Source organism: Tetrapisispora phaffii, chromosome 14 (genome assembly GCF_000236905.1).
Source record: "Tetrapisispora phaffii CBS 4417 chromosome 14, complete genome".
In the NCBI taxonomy this organism is placed as follows: domain Eukaryota; kingdom Fungi; phylum Ascomycota; class Saccharomycetes; order Saccharomycetales; family Saccharomycetaceae; genus Tetrapisispora; species Tetrapisispora phaffii.
The window spans coordinates 38,224-54,835 of record NC_016533.1 but is presented as its reverse complement, the minus strand read 5'-3'; the positions used below and the strand labels follow the sequence as shown (position 1 = coordinate 54,835).

General features: G+C 37.3%; 8 protein-coding genes across 8 annotated transcripts; 3 read left to right on the top strand and 5 right to left on the bottom strand.

The window, feature by feature from the left end:
- Positions 1-108: 108 nt before the first annotated feature.
- Positions 109-1,332, bottom strand: TPHA0N00300 (endoplasmic reticulum-Golgi intermediate compartment family protein; the record flags this gene model as incomplete). The annotated part of the gene is made up of 1 exon (XM_003688197.1): positions 109-1,332. One exon carries the CDS (start codon positions 1,330-1,332, stop codon positions 109-111), a length of 1,224 nt encoding a protein of 407 aa, XP_003688245.1.
- Positions 1,333-1,716: 384 nt separating this feature from the next.
- On the bottom strand, positions 1,717-2,205 carry SNX3 (Snx3p; the record flags this gene model as incomplete). The annotated part of the gene is made up of 1 exon (XM_003688196.1): positions 1,717-2,205. The coding sequence occupies one exon, from the start codon at positions 2,203-2,205 to the stop codon at positions 1,717-1,719; it is 489 nt and encodes a 162-aa protein (XP_003688244.1).
- Positions 2,206-2,674: 469 nt separating this feature from the next.
- Positions 2,675-3,169, top strand: HAP5 (Hap5p; the record flags this gene model as incomplete). The annotated part of the gene is made up of 1 exon (XM_003688195.1): positions 2,675-3,169. One exon carries the CDS (start codon positions 2,675-2,677, stop codon positions 3,167-3,169), a length of 495 nt encoding a protein of 164 aa, XP_003688243.1.
- Positions 3,170-3,689: 520 nt separating this feature from the next.
- On the top strand, positions 3,690-6,140 carry PTA1 (RNA-processing protein PTA1; the record flags this gene model as incomplete). The annotated part of the gene is made up of 1 exon (XM_003688194.1): positions 3,690-6,140. The coding sequence occupies one exon, from the start codon at positions 3,690-3,692 to the stop codon at positions 6,138-6,140; it is 2,451 nt and encodes an 816-aa protein (XP_003688242.1).
- Positions 6,141-6,481: 341 nt separating this feature from the next.
- Positions 6,482-6,988, top strand: GCV3 (glycine decarboxylase subunit H; the record flags this gene model as incomplete). The annotated part of the gene is made up of 1 exon (XM_003688193.1): positions 6,482-6,988. The coding sequence occupies one exon, from the start codon at positions 6,482-6,484 to the stop codon at positions 6,986-6,988; it is 507 nt and encodes a 168-aa protein (XP_003688241.1).
- A 198-nt stretch (positions 6,989-7,186) lies between these two features.
- On the bottom strand, positions 7,187-9,370 carry PRT1 (translation initiation factor eIF3 core subunit b; the record flags this gene model as incomplete). The annotated part of the gene is made up of 1 exon (XM_003688192.1): positions 7,187-9,370. One exon carries the CDS (start codon positions 9,368-9,370, stop codon positions 7,187-7,189), a length of 2,184 nt encoding a protein of 727 aa, XP_003688240.1.
- Positions 9,371-9,892: 522 nt separating this feature from the next.
- PRE10 (proteasome core particle subunit alpha 7) lies at positions 9,893-10,726 on the bottom strand (the record flags this gene model as incomplete). Its single annotated transcript, XM_003688191.1, has 1 exon — positions 9,893-10,726. The coding sequence occupies one exon, from the start codon at positions 10,724-10,726 to the stop codon at positions 9,893-9,895; it is 834 nt and encodes a 277-aa protein (XP_003688239.1).
- Positions 10,727-11,282: 556 nt separating this feature from the next.
- On the bottom strand, positions 11,283-14,981 carry PIP2 (oleate-activated transcription factor PIP2; the record flags this gene model as incomplete). The annotated part of the gene is made up of 1 exon (XM_003688190.1): positions 11,283-14,981. One exon carries the CDS (start codon positions 14,979-14,981, stop codon positions 11,283-11,285), a length of 3,699 nt encoding a protein of 1,232 aa, XP_003688238.1.
- Between the last annotated feature and the right edge of the window lie 1,631 nt (positions 14,982-16,612).

Genomic DNA, 16,612 nt, shown 5'->3' with positions numbered 1-16,612 from the left:
CTATTATTTATCACTCATATGTTACTATATAGATATATAATAATACATAAGAAACTTTGTTTCTATGATAATGCAAGTAAATATATGACATTGAAAGCAATAATATACTCATGTGGATTTCTTTCCCCAATAAGTTTTTTGAGCTTTATAAGATAGTCTGTCAACCATTGATCCAACTGCTAGGACCCCACCGATTGTAATAATACAGTTTAAGATGAATCCCGACCATGTTTGTGTAATTTGTTCATTGTTGATAACTTTAATGGAGGAGATGTCGAAAAAAAAGAACACACCTGGTATACCATTTCTCGCATGAATAGTATTTGGATGGTCTTCATCTTTACCTCCTCTTAATGGTCTATCATGAAATGTAACACTAAATTGTGCAGTTTCTACTACCATTCTATTCAAATATTCGTATCTTGTTGGCACAACTTTCATATAATAGGAAAATTGATGATAATGTGTATCAATATTTGGTTGGACATCATAGTCATCTAATGGATTTGTCAATACATCAGCACCTTTTGATTTGGCTTTTCTGTCAATAGGTTCACCAAAACTAAAATGATGTATGATATGTTTAAAATTCATATTTGGGCTCTTTTCATATAAGGAAGTATCATGTAAATGGCCCTTTGAGTTTTGCATTGGCTTTCCAGGAGCAAAATGGATATTGCCTTTAACCCTATTTATCTTTGCCTTACCAGTGACCCTACAGCCTTCATTCAAATGTTCATTAATTCTCTTTACGTAACCTTCATCTTCGCATTGTTCAATGTTTTTCCCATCAAAGAATGCCCAATTAGCTGTAACATACGCCAACCGAACATCTTCGCAAGTATTACAACAGACCTTTTTAGCACCTTCTTCGTCGTTATGAGATTGATCAATGGCGCCATAACATGAACCACAGTAATTTGGTCCTTTCTCTGAAACAATTCTTTTACTATTATCCTTCAAATCGAACTCTCTGAATTCCAATTGTTTCCCGTTAGGATCTAACCTAGTTTTCTTAAACCCTGAGTCCAGTATATCCAATTGTAAACCACCTGCATCGTCCATGATGTCTAGATTTATAATATCACAAGGAATAAAAGGAAACGAGATGTCCAAGTTCATGTTCAAATCAATGCTACGGTCTTTGTCGACCACCAATCGTGGCACACTTGTGACCTCGTTGAAAGCAGCCCATTCCCCGCCAAGTAAGTATATAGCAGTCAAAATGCAACCCAATGTAATGATCCCACCTAACCTGGTACGAATCCTGACGTCTTCGTCAGTCTTTGAAAAGGCATCGAATTTTGCCAATTTTGTCTTCTTCTCACTCATTGCGCCAAATGTCTAATATCAGCAAACTAGGAACCCACTAAGCACAGCTGTTCTCGAGCCTCTGGTCTTCTCTTTGGGGACCTGAACCAGTATCCAGCCTTAAAAGTCAATTATAATTGATCTTTTAATAACTTTGAGAATATGTTACCGCTGGAAAACATTTCAAGGCGTATAAGGCGTCACGGTGCACGAGGCCAGCCTGTTAAGGTAAGTGATGTTCTGCATTGAATGTATCTACTTTTATGTACGTTATGTGGTTTATAAATGGATGAGGTTGCTGAGATGCCTCCTGGAGGCCCGGTGTGCTGAGCTGTGGGATCTTTACAGGGTCCTGGAGAAGTCCCGGCGCAGCCGGGACCCCCTCCAGTGGAGGTTGCGTCAATCCTAGCCGATGAACTTGTCGTTCTCGATGAACCTGACCAGAGACTTGGACCCCAATTGCAAAATCGGATGGCCAGCAATCGACTTCATCCACTTGCTGAGTCCCTTCCTCCTCTCCTCGATGGCCTCCTCGCTGAATCGGGTACCCAGCAAGATCTTGCCCGGCAAGTTCGGTATGATGACCTTTGGGTGCGACAGCATCGACAGCTCCTTGATGAGACATTTCCTGAAGAATTCAAAGTCTGAGTACCTCCTCCTGACACGGGTGGCACCTTTGTTGAAGCTGGGGATGTTCGTGCGGCACACGATCTCGTAGTCGGTGAACATCCCCCTGGTGTCGGAGCTGTCCTGGGGCAAGTGTGTCACAGGGTTGATGACATCGATCTCGAGAAAGTTATCAGGCTCAGCATATATCTCATTGACAGTCAGTTCTTTATGGGATCTCGACAGCGAGTCTCTCTCCAGTGTACTAAACGATTTGAACTCTGGCATCCCGAGTTCAAGTTGAATCAAGCGGCGTGTGTGACTAAGGTTCAGGCTCTCTTTCGTAACGGATGTACCTTCACTGTTCTGTAAATGAGGTCTCTGATCCTGCTATTGCACCTTCTATCATCTCTTTTCAGCCAAAAACCTCTGACAACCTTTCCAGAAAGTATGATTTCCAGTGACAAAAACCTTTAAATTTCACTTTTTGCACCTTAACAAATCAGAAGTCTCAACAACTTGGTGAGCAGCAGAGACACTCAGAACCAGTTGGAAGTGGCTTCCATGGGGTTGGCATTGGCACGTCCTAGAGTGCAGGTGCACTTAAGTAATGCACGTTTGAGTTACTTTATGGGGATTGCTTTGGGGGAAGACTGTGAGGCACTTGCAAGTGAAGACCGCAAGGACAACAAAACAAGACAGTTCGCTATTTAAAGGTTTCTGAAGAGCGTCGTTTCTGGGAATTGAGCTTATAAGTATGAAGAAATCGGATGAAGACGTGGCAAGAGCTGCTGGTGACGGAGAGCGTGTGGATGGGCAGTATATGGAAGGTGCGGAAGTCGAGGAGGAGGAAGAGTACGACGTGTTTCACAATGTGGGCCAAGGACTGGTGGGCCAACACCGAGAGCTGTTGATACAGTACTGGCAGGATCTCATCAATGAGATAGAGGTTACTAATGAACAGGACTCTGGATTTAAGGACGACTTCAAGTCCCACTCGCTGCCCTTGGCGCGGATCAAGAAGGTGATGAAGACCGATGAAGAGGTCAGGATGATCAGCTCCGAGGCTCCCATCCTGTTTGCCAAGGCCTGTGAGATATTTATAACCGAACTGACCATGAGGAGCTGGTGTGTGTCGGAATCCAACAAGAGGAGGACACTGCAGAAAGCAGACATTGCTGAGGCCTTGCAGAAGAGCGATATGTTCGACTTTCTGATCGATGTCGTTCCAAGGAGCCAGCCTCCCAGCTGATCGTCCAAGCTGAGTTCGAAAGGCCATCGGCAAACTCGCTTGGCAAACCTAACTGTTTATATATTCAATAGTCGTGTATAGTCTAACGAAACCTCTTTATTATCTCCAAGCAACGCCCAATCGGCCGCTGCACTGGCAAGAAAAGCTGGTAGGCTGTTAGTGGTGCTCTCTAGCAATCACATCACCCTTTGGGGGGTCCACTTACACCTGTAATGGCACCGTTACACCTCATCGACGGTCGCTAGAACTGGCATTTGCGTGTTAGTTACCCGGCTGAACGCTTAATGTCGGTGATAAATATGTCAAGAGACCTTTCCAGTTAGAGATCTTCCAACCTGTAACGCAGTTAAATAACTTTGATAAGGCAGTTTAAGTGAGTTAATGGGACCTAAAGTCGAGGAAGATAGTCTATATGCAAGTATAGGGAACTATATTTTTGCTGCCTTGTTGAGGATTTGTTCTTGCTGCAGCACTGAAGGATTATTCGCGGAACAAGAACGTCGAACATTTGAGTTGATAAATGGCGGTGTTACCTGAGATCGAACAATTGGCTAAGGCCAGGGAACTGGCGATGGAGAACAGTCCACAGGATATGTTGCCTAAGGTTCTGGAGACATCGTTGGCGCTGTACCGTAACGCTAGCACCAGCCAGGAGTTGAAGTTGGAGCTGGCCGTGTTTTATTCAAAATTATACACTGATATTTTGAATCATGAACAGATATCTAATATTGAAAAACCTTTTATTGCCTCGAAGAACTTTGACTATTTGTGGGATATTTGTAAAGCAATGGATGATGAGCTGGTGTTCAAGAACTGTACGTTTGCGTTTGCAAAATGCTACCCTATGTTATTTGACATTGTGGCCAAGACTTCGAATCAAAAATTGTGGGATTCGATGCAGGAGATGAAACAGTTTATAATATCAAAATGGAGTCCTCCATATAATTCAGCTTCATTGAGCATGATGTTTGTCGACACGATCCTGTTGGACTTGCCAAAAAACATTGGTTCAAAATTAGCCATCGCAAAATTTATGGCCGAAGTCATCATTGTCCAAACATCTGCGACTCCAAGTTCATCTAGTGGATCATCAAATAAATCAAATACTGATGTACAAACGGATGTAAGTATATCATCTGTGCCAAATAGCCATCCTGTTATTTCTAATAAAGCGCAATTGGATGCCGAGGCCAAGAAACTATTGAACTTGCTATTAAACTATTTAGTAGAAGAGCCAATTATGGTTCCTACAATGTTCATGGGTGTAATCGACTGTTTGTCCTTTATTATCAAGAGTAGACCCCAGTCGGCAATACGCATCTCTTCTGCTCTACTGAGATTTAATATTGATGCGAAATTCCAGATAAAAGAGACTTCATCGTTAAACTATAGATTATCAAAGAGATTTGTGGAACGTTCTTACAAAAATTTCGTTCAATTTTGCTTAAAGGCTCAATTGATCAAGAATTCAGGTCAAATGTCAACTATTTACACAAAATTATCAAAAATATCACAGACATTACATGTCATTGGTGAAGAGACTAAAAGTAAAGGTATTCTAAACTATGACAAGACACAATATAAAAAACCAATAACTGACAAGGAGAAAAAGAAATACTTGCAATTGTTGCAGAAAAAACAAGCACAAAGACAGGCAGCACCAAGCCCTTCGTCCTCCAATTCAAACTCATCATCTAATAGTTCTGCAATAGATGCAGGTACGTCGAGCTCAAATAGCAATAGCAACAGCTCGAGTGCATTGACCCATACTGTTAGTCCACCAGTGCCTGAAGAGAGTACATCCACCGTTGATAGAACCACACAACAATTGATGGATCTTCAGAACTATACGTTAAGTAAAAACTCGATACCTAATTTCTTCAACTCGTCTCCAATTGCATTTGACAACTCATACGGTGCTATTTATTCATTAATGAACAGTAAAAACTCAAATCAAGATATATCCAAGTTATCTCAGGATACTATGATCAAGCTGTGTAGTGAAGCTTTCTACAACACATCTGCGTCAAAATTGATATCAGCTTTATCCATTGTAGCGTCCAGATACACAGATCTTATGACCAAAAACCCACAAACTGGTAAGAAAAGAAAATTTGATGTGGAAGGTGAAGTGTTCGAAAATGAATCTAATAAAAGGATAAAAAATGAGGATGAGGAAGATGAGGATGAGGAAGAAGATGAGTATAATATTGATGAAGAGAACCTAGAGGTTTCAAATTCTGATCAAAATGAGATAGGCTATATGAAACCATTAGAATTATCTGAAGATGACAAAATGAAACATTTAAAGAGGATTGTCAGTAGAATCATGAATATCAAAGACTCTGAAAATGGAGCAGATAGTACCACATTTATAAATAAAGACATTGATCCATTGCAAAAAGTTAAGTTATTGCAATGGGACAACAAAGAATCGTGGTTACACATACTTACTAGATTAGCTATCAGAGGTGTTAGCCACGATAATCAGATGAGTAACTTAATAAGAGAAACAATATACAATTACTTCCTTGAGGATATAAATGAAAGGATATCAGTAGCCATCGAATGGCTGAATGAAGAATGGTTTTACGAGACCTTTTCATCTGAGCAAGAACCTGACGTCAAAGAAGAGGACGGTGAAGATGAAAGCAACTACAGAAAATGGTCCTTAAAACTGTTGGACGGTTTAGTCCCATTCATCGAAAACAAGCATAGAAGGTTATTCATCAGATTAATCAGTGAGTTACCAAGCTTCTCACAAGAGCACATCGATATGATTAGACCCATCTGTCTGGACCCAGCAAGAAGTTCCCTAGGGTTCCAATCTCTGAAATTTCTGATAATGTTCAGACCACCAGTGAAACCATTTATCAAGAACTTCTTGGAACAAATTAAAAACGACGACAACTCAATGGCAGAACAGTGCGACGCCATCCTGTCAAAGTATTACCAAGAGACCCCAGTTTGAGAAAGCTACTAATTCACTGGCATTGCTATCGCCAATCGACATTGTCATTGGCATTCGCTGACAGAGTCAGATGACTCGCAACCTGACTCGTCTCAAGACGGGTAACCACATTGCACGTCCTTTTTGCCGTTTCCCATAGTAAGGAAACAACTGGTACCACAGACAAGGACTCATTTGAGCCCAATTGCAATAGATATTTCAAGTATATAAACGCATATAAGTAATTGTATTCTTCGATGAAGTATTGCTCTTAGTTAGTTTTGCTCTCGTTGATAAGTTTCCTTCCTTGTTGGGGATCTAAGCAAGTCTGAATAATCCTCCTTATAAAATAAAATAAAAAAATGTTTTCTGTTGCCAGAACAGCTTTTCAAAAAAACTCATTGAAATTGTTTCTCAGATGCCAATCCACTAATGCTTTGACCAAGACTCAATTGCCCTTTACTTACACTGCTTCCGGCCCCTCTTTGATCAAGTACACTACTGAACACGAATGGATTGCTGCGCATGAAGACGGTACTGCTTTTATTGGTATCACCAAATATGCTGCCGATGCATTAGGTGACGTTACATATGTTGAATTGCCAGAAGCTGGTTCTGATATTGCAGAGGGTGATACCATTTCTTCTATTGAATCTGTCAAGTCTGCTTCTGAAATATATCAACCAATTGCTGGTTCGCTCACTGAGGCTAACCAGAATTTGGAAAACTCTCCACAATTGATCAACGAGGATCCATTGGGTGCAGGCTGGATTGCCAAGATCAAGATTAAGGATGCCAAAGATTTGGAAAATCCAGAACTGCTATCCTTGGAACAGTACGAAAAATCATTAGCTGAAGATAACCATTGATCATAAACGCCCTTAAATGGTACTTTCTATTTAGCTTCTATTCGTAATATGCACTATATAGTTTCATAGTTGTTTTCAAAAATATTCTTAAATATGATATAATCTATTAACAGATTTTATATATTATTATACATTAATTAAATTTATATGATTAGTTAGAATCCTTGTAAAATAATTGAATCATGAAAATGGTAGTACTTATTCGGTGACATTCTCTTCGGTTTGTTCCACAATTTCTTCCTTAACTTCTTCAATGGAAATGAAAGCACTGTCAGGAGTATGTAAGTCAACCATGTCGAAAGGTTTGTAACCAAAGGAGTTTTCGAAGTGAGATTCAGTAGATGCCCTGTATGCGTTCCATTCCTTTAATAATTCACGTTGTCTCAAGATTAATTCTCTGGTAGCAACATCAGCTTCCATAGCATCTTGTTCAGCAAATTGAGCAGACCATTCTCTCAAGTTCGTTCTGATCTTCTTCTTTTCACCATTTGTTAATAATGAAGCAGGTCTTGGTCTCCAAGCAAAATGTTTGAAGTTTGGAATTGGTTCATCTTTAATAACTTTACCAGCAATGTTAAAGATCTTGAAACCATTTTCATTCTTGTGCTTTAGAGAACTGGACCAGACAGCTAACCATCTACCAGATGGATCCCATTCCAGATCAGTAGCAGAACTAAAAGTAGATTTACCAATATTACTGATGTTAGCAGAAGCATTGTCGACCTTATTAATGGTAGACTCTCCAGTGTAGTCCATGTCGTAGAAAGAAAAGTCGGATCTACGAACGGTTGCTTTAACTAAAGTAGCAACAGTAACGAATCTACCAGCTGGTGACCATGCAACAGTGTTGGAGAATCTATCTGAGATAGAAGCGACTTCAACCCATTTCTTAACAGTATTAGTTTTGTCCTTTGGATCTTTCTTTTCTGGGGCAAAGAACATAATGATATTTCTTGGAATGGCTGGGTTGTCATCACCAGTATCATGAGCAGCGATAGCAACAAATCTTTTTCCATGTGGTTCCCATTGAAATTCAATAACTGTGTCCTTTAATTCAATTTTTTCACCTGGAATATCCTTTTCAGTTAATTTACAAATTTCTAAATTACTGAATAAAGTTTTCTTAGATTTAGTATGACGTTCAACATTGAAACATATGAATTCACTATTGTCTTGCCAGTGCAAAGTAACATTGGAAACTTGGACTAAGTTAACAGTCTTCAAGACTCTGCCACGAGGAACTTCCACGATGGTGGCCTTACAGGACATGTTATTTGTTTCTGGAGTCCAGTAAGATAATAAAACGGATGGTTCATCGGTACTTCTGAATGGAGCAAGTTTGACACCAGTTGGAGCAAACGAAAAGTCCCTAATACCAGTGGTAGTTAGAGCTTTACTGTCAATTGGAGCGAACTTCTTCTTAACATCATGTACAACTAATCTATCACCACTTAATCTGGCACAGTATTCATCGTTGTAAGACCATCTGACGATTGGCCACTGTAATTGAACGCTTGTGGTAACTGGTAAAGTAACCAACAATAGACCGGTGCTAATGTCCCAGATGCATAATTGATGGCCCTCATTTTTGGTGCTGAATGGACATTCTGGATCTTCGTTATCGACAACAATTGGGTCGGATGAATAAGTAACTAAATACTTTTCAGTAGGAGAAACAGAAGAAGTTCTGACGTTTGGATGGTAAAATCTTCTTAGACGGTCAAATTTTGGACCACCCCACATAACAACACCTTGTGGATGGTAAGTAAATAAGTAAGTACCCTTTGGAGAAAATCTAACATAGTTAGTGGACCATTTGCTTCTTCTTTCAACCAAAGCATCTGGATCGTCTTCCATTTGAGTGTTCCACATAATAGTAGTTAAATCACTGTTTTGGACAACATATTGATCTCTACAGGAACCATTTTCCAACCAGGATTTCAAAGCACTTGAAGGGAAGAATTCAGGTAAAACAGGTTCTTGCATTTCAGTGTTGAAAGTTTCAGAAGTGTATTTTTCAACGTCCTTCATGGTGTATAAGAACAAGCGATGCTTCAAATCTAATCTCTTACCATTGTAAGCCTTAATAATCTTGGTACTGTCGGCAGGAGAAGCACATTCCACGAATAAGAACCCTTTAGTCTTACCGTCTTGAATAGGAAATTCCATGTCAACAACTTCACCTGCTTTTGAGAAAAGACCAGTCAAGGCCTTCTTCAAAACAGCAACTTTTGATTCAGGAATAACTGGAGCACCAGTCACAACGACATATTGATTAAAAGAAAATTTTTCAACAACATCATATTCTTTTTCCAAGTCGGAAAAATCGATATCATCCACAGGGATATCTTCTAATCTAATTTCTTCAAAGGCAGCAGACATGATGATAAATTACTATTGCACTGTATGGTATCCTACAATTGACATATTACAAACCAACTTTATTCGATTTCATTTCATATTTAATGAACCATCGATCTTATATATCAGAGAATTCTAATGTTTCATTGTTTGTCACTAAAAAATTTTCACGCAGTTCAAGCGCGTTTTCATGTTACCCTGACACCCATAGTTAAAGAACATCTCACTTAGGAACACACAACTCTCGATACCCATAGCACTGAAGGGTTACCTCTAATTATAAATATCGTAACAGATAAGTACATCCGCATCCATTTGTGCCTCAATAATTGCTGTTCAAGACACTTAGTTAGGGTTGCTAGCTTCTTTTTCCAGGGAATCCAGCATGAATTCACTCTTCAAATTGTAATAAGAAAAGTGATGCTGGTGAGCATGGCATCTTAGTTGACAAACATATTCTACGGTTTAAGAATTTTAATTAATGATATATGTTATGTTATTATGATAATATATTTATTTGGTGTACATAGCTTTTCAAATGATTTATTCCAATTGGATATCGCCATCACGATCTTGTTCGGCGTTATTGTCTTCATCGCTAGACACATCCTCGTCATCACTGTCATCACCTTCATTCATTTCCCTTTTAGCATGTTCATTTGCCTCTTCTAGTAAGTCACCTGTAACAAACTTGTGTAAACTATTTGTTTCAGTCTCTGAACACCAACTTAACTCCAGTTCGAAACCTTTTTCTTTGTTATCTTCATGTGCAACGTAAATAATTCTAGCGGCTTCTTTCAAAGCTTGTCTAGTGGTTAAACCTTCTGGATGTTCATTAAATAGTTTTTCTAACTCTGCTTTTGCAGATTGTCTACCCTTACCTGTGGCGGCACCTTTGTAACCCCAGAATGCACCATTAGGTTCGACCATATATAAATGAGGACCTTCAGAATCGATACCACCAAAGATAGCAGAAACACCAAATGGTCTTACACTATTATAAAGAGTATAGGCTTGAATATATTGACCAATTCTGTCTGCAAAGGCAGGGATACCGATTGGTTGACCATACACTTTTTTAAAGTTAGCAGATTCTTCACGACCCCTATTAACAAGATGTCTACCATCAGGTATTAATCCAGAGTAAACGCAACCAATATGCCTATCAATCACTTGAATCTTAACATTTTTCTTTGGAACTAATAATTTGGATGAGATGATCTTCTCTACTGCAAACACAACACCATCTGTACATTTAATACCAATTGAAGTGGCGCCATTCTCTACTGCCTTATTAGCATACTCGACTTGGAAAATTCTACCATCTGGAGAGAAAACACTATTAGATAAATCGTAACCAGTACCAATCGATGTCATTTATCTGTATTTAATTATTTTACCACGAAAGAAAGATAACTCTAATTGATATATATATGTATATATATTAACTTGACGTTAGTAGCTGTTATATTGTTCCTTTGATGTCATCTTCACGTTAGTCAAGTGAAGACAACTGAAAACTACTCTATTATACTTGATTATATATATAAGGAATAATATATATTAACTGTAAATTATAATTGTTTGCCACCGGTTTCGGATCCAAACAGAACCGCAAGTTACCCGGATCTATCATTGTAATGGTAACACAAAGCGTTTAAGGAAGATGTCAAAAGAGAGATAGTATTCATTACAATGGGTGTTCTAAGAGACCGCCACTTCCATGAAGCCAACTTGTTCTTTATTTCTGACACATCCAGGTCTTTGTGACATTTGCATTGTTCTTCTCTCTTGCGAACAAGGATTGCAAAGGCTCGTTATTAAAATTTATAATTGGTATTCTATTCATGCATTGTGTTGAACTATTCAGTGTATCCTTTAAATATATATATAGCAGTTATTAGTACGAGACGAGAAATTCAAATAGGATACATTACTTTTCACCTCCAAAAAGGAAATCATAATCAAATAGGTCGAGACCACCGAAAATTCCTCTTAGGTTAATTCCTTCATGGATTTCTGGATCGCCGGCATCAATATTTCCATATTGGTCCTTTTCCAGATTACCATCTATTTGTTCGGGGAGATTATTGTTATGGATAGTTTCTTCTACACCTGAATTCATCATATTTCGATTTTGTATAAAATCAAAATCATTTGAAAATGAGGTTCCATCCAAATTGACTGAAGGATACATATTGTTGTTAACATTATTTTGAATGTTAGCATCATTAGGTTTCCCATTTGCAGTGGAATTCATGGTTGAATTTGTAGAGTTACTCAAACCGTTTAACCAACCTGTGTTTTGGTTAAGTTGATTATAAATCGATGAAGGAATTTTATTCATAGAAGTACTAAAGTAGTCAAAGTTTTTCTGAGCCATGTCCTGTTCCCCGTCTGTTTTATAAGGTTGTGGAAAAGCACCATTCCCCATACCGGAATTCTGTTGAACATCCTCTGGCACGGTGAGGTTACTGTTTTGAAGAGATTCGGACTCCAAATTTTGATTACTGTTAGTTTGCTGTTTATTAATATCACTTGCTGATTGTGGCGTAGCAAGTGAAGCTAAATTGGTAATAATAGGACCATAGACACAGGATGGTGATTGAGCATTTGCTGCTTTTTTATCTCGGCTAGAAGTATCATTATTTTTCCTTAGTGAACTCACAGTCTGATATATCTCATTCAGATCTTCAACACTTATATTGATTAAATGGTTAGTCTTCTTTAAATCTTCTAGTAACGTATCACGCTTCGAGAGATCTAGATTTAAAGTCATGGAAAATGTTTCAACAAACTTAGGATGTAGTAACTCAGATTGGCACATTCTTATTATTGTCGTCAATAAATGACCCTTCTTGATTTTATGCATGATAACATCAAATAAAGTTAACATCTTGAAAACAGAAAAATAAGTAAATCTCAAATGTTCTGAAGCAATATGGTACATTGATGTTAATAACTTTTCAAATTCAATCTTTAAAGAATTCATTACAGTAATTTTACCTATTAATTCATTCAGCCTCTTTTCTAAGCTCTTAGATTCAGGGCTTTCATTATCCTTTAAAATATTATATCTGTGTGATAAATTTTTATAGTCTGTTAATAAAGTTACACCTGCTAACTCTAGTCTGATGACAATAGATAAAATACTAAAAATCACAGAAGGTAAAGCTAATTGTGCAGTTTTGGTTACATTGTAACTAGTTAGGTTCGAATACTTGGTACCATAACCACCATTGAAAAATTTTTCAAAATGAGAGGCTAGTGTCAGACAATCAATACAACTTCTATAAAAATAATTTTTATAATATGGTAATAGCTTGATTGAACCAGTTTTGTTGTATAAAGTTTCATAATGTAAAAATAAAGCAATTGAAAACCTCAACAAAACCAACGATGCCATCATTCTTGAATGTAATGTAATTGAGTATTCGGTGGTTGTTACTTTTGTTAATTGGTTAATCCAATCATTAGTATTATTGTTACCTTTGAAATCCAATATTGGGAATTGATTATCCAAGAAATCTTTAATTCTTTTCCTCGCTGTCTCAAACTCAGATAATTTAAATGATTTACCGTAAGTTAATGTTAGAGAATCTAAGGTTGATATTAAGATAGATAATTGCATTCTTTTAAATGAAATTTCATGAGTCTTCAATAATTTTTCACTACCTGTTGGACCAAGATCATTTCTCACTCTAGCCATATAGGTTTCTAAAGCATCAGGAGAATTGATGTCTTTGATAAAATTTTTTGTTAAAAATTTAACAAATATTGGATGTCTACCTTTTAATGATGATTCTAGGCATGAAGTGGTGACTATAGCAAGCCATAATATTCTTCTATAGTTAAGAATTCTACTATCGACAGAAGGTCGTTGTAATTGAGGGAAGTCTAGTGGATCTCTGTGTAGTCCAATTGCATTACCCAACATTGCAATAACACCGGACAAAATATCAGTAGGATGTTCCAAAAAAAAATCACCTTCTTCAGGAGAGAAAACAAAAAATGCCCAAATGTAAAGTAAACAACAGATAATATTTTCATTAGCACATGCACAATAATTTTCCGCGACCAATAGTCTCTCTACTAATAACACTGAGTCATTGTTCATTGGGTATTTATCCAACATTTCTTTACTAATATACTGCGACGAAACTGAAAAATCCACGGAATCAAATTCATTAAATCTCAAAGAAATATAAGATAGTTTTAATATAATGATTAGAATACCAAGATTTTCTAGTTTTGTTCTTAATCTTGATTTTCCTAAAAGAATTCGAACATTTCTAACATTGGTTTCACTTGAATCGGTACTTCCTTCTTTGTATTCTTCGTCTTCGTCTAATGGAAATAAAATCAATGATAAAGTGTCTTCAAATAGTTCTTTATCCAAAAAAGGTAAATTTGGATAAATAGACTCATAAAAATATGCTTTGTAATTCATAATCACATCGTATGGAGGTAATAATTGTTCAAAATCAGATATAAAACACTTCATCAACTGTGAGTATTCTACTTCTCCAGTATCTTTATTAATTGTACAATAATCCTCTAGATATTGGTGCTCAAAATTATTGAACATTGATGTTGATAATTGGCTCACGCCGAGATTTAGTAAAGTATTTCTTTGTCTCCTAATATTGCCTGGCGTATCATTTGCATTCTGACTCTCCGAATCAGTACTATCTATTCCTTCATAAATTTGTGTATTCTCTTGAAGATTTGTGGAGGATGGGGTGATATTATTTTTCATTTTGTAAGCAGCATCATTTTCGACATTATCACTATTGGTAAATGTTAATAATGAATTTTTCTGTAAAATTCTATTGAAAAAATCAGAGATTCTGTTTTTCTGTTGTTTTGAGTGGTTATGTTTCAACAAAACTTCTTTCAATTTTAAGATATTTTTACGAACTGATGGTTTTGATGAGATTGATACTGAATTATCGGATAATGCCGTTATGATAGAATTTTTAAAGGGATCTAAAAAGATTGAAGATACTAGCACTGATAGAAATTTATCTTGCAGTATAATATAGTTTTCAGCTAAGGGTTTTACCTCTCTTTTCATTATACCATTTATAATTAAACTTGGATGGCATTCATAGAAATTGATTGATTCGGCTTCTTCCACTTCCGAATCATTTTGTGGACTTGTTTCATTATCTCTTTCTCTATCCAATTTTGCAGTATTTTTCCCAGTGGTATTCGTGGCGGTGGTGTTAAATTGCTTTTCTGTGATATGGCTATTTATTGCCTTCTGCTGTTCTAGTTGCTCTGCTAAAGACATGCATTGTGATTTGTAATTTTGTAAATCGGCTTCTAATCTTTTTATTATTGCAGTTTTCGAAGGCGTCTTTGGCTTTACTTGAAATTCAATATCGTAAACACATTGAATACCGTGTTTGATACATCTTGCACAATGCGGTTGCTTTTTATCACACTTGGTTTTTGATTTTCTACAATGTTGACAAACAAATGATATCCTGTTTCTTTTCTTTCTTATTCGATGCAATTTCTCATCGTTAGTGTATCTGGGTTCTGAGGGAGTGTTTTCCGCATTATTATCAATGAAAGCAGCATCGCTATTACTTAGGTTCAGTTTCGAAGAGAGATCGGATTCCATTATTTCTGACTAGTTGGCTTGTTGCTGCAGCAGTAGTATTTTTTTGAAGTTAACCGTTTTTATGTAATTGGCATTTATAAAAATTACCAGTTGTTGCTTATGCCTGCGTGTTTGGTGCTCAATTGAAAAAAATGCTTAGTCCCTTCTTTAAATCAAATATATTGAGGTATCACTACAGTCAACGTTGCTTTAAAAACTTTTACAGCTATCCCGTATCGTAGTGAAGATTATTAACGAGTACAGCTTACACGATTATGTGTTTGCTTTCTGTATTTTTTCTGTTTTTCACTTTATAGTAGAATAAAATTGTGTTCTTTGTAGTAAACACTACTTATAACCGTGACTAACTTTCTGAAATAAGGTCATGATCTTAAAATTTTCGGGAATAATGCCACTTCACCCGAGAGAGCTCAGTTGCTTGTCTCCCAAGTGTGTCTGCGTGTGTGCGCTAGGCGTCGTTTTTTTTCTTCACCAAGCCTCAATATGAGCATTCTTAATGCCTTGGGAGCAAGCACCCATACACGACCATTGAAAACATAGTGAATTCCCTGATTAAGTGCGAGAAACGGGATATGGGATGGTATTGAGTGGTAGGGCAGAAGGGGATACGGTGTGTCTCTTTTGCGCCTTGGCTGCTTCGAAAACGAAAATGAACAAAAAGATACAAAAAGTAACGTGACCCGGATAAGGAAGAGCGTAATTCTCTGATGATTTACGTTGAAAACACCCATTTCCTTTATATTGGGAGCAACGGCAGGGCGCTGTACCCTTAAAAATGCTGGTGTCAGGGCGATTAACTAATAGTCCCGTGAACAATACAACAATGGGGAACGCCATGTGGGGGGTATATTCGAATTCAAGGAACCTGCCCCGTAATCCAACAGTTCTCCAATTCAAGGTCATGTTTTTATTAATTGGGGGAGTAGCACGAGAAAAACGGAAAGAAAAGCAGAAGGCGATTTTTTGAAGCGAGAGTTGGATTTTTTTTGTTGGAGTAATTGTTGGAGTCAAATCATTTTATTTTTTTGTTGGGAGTAGTAATACTTTGGAATTGGAGTTGCCACGAGAGAGACCCATTTATTGATGGTTATTCCCGTAGGAACCGAGGGAGGGCACTATCTGGTCATAACATTCTCTGTATGTACGCAATTGTGTTTCTTACCCCAATTTTGGTGCCCGTGTTTTTTTGTGGCGGAATATTAAATTGGCTAAAATTGTTGGGGAACTTTTAAAATTGCATTTCGGATAAATGCAGAAACGAGAAAAAGAATGAATTGAAAATATTCCATTTTATTTTTGTGTCATTTATTTCTGTTCGCGTTTTCTTCAACATTACGCTATTTCAGTTGCTGAACAGGTTGGGTCAATGGGTTTTGATCTTCATTGTTTGCGATACTATTGGAGATCATTTATTTAAGCGGCTGGATGACTGGCTCTAATGAGATCTGCTCTTCTGGAGATTCAATGCCGGGAAATCGGGACTGGCAGAAAGAAAGGAAGAAAAAAAACGTATAAATACCCGCCGAGGTCCGGAAGATTGTGTATAGTTTTGTTTCGTTCGTATCTATGTTGTTCTTGGGTGTAACCATAACTAATATATATATATATATATATATATATATATATATATA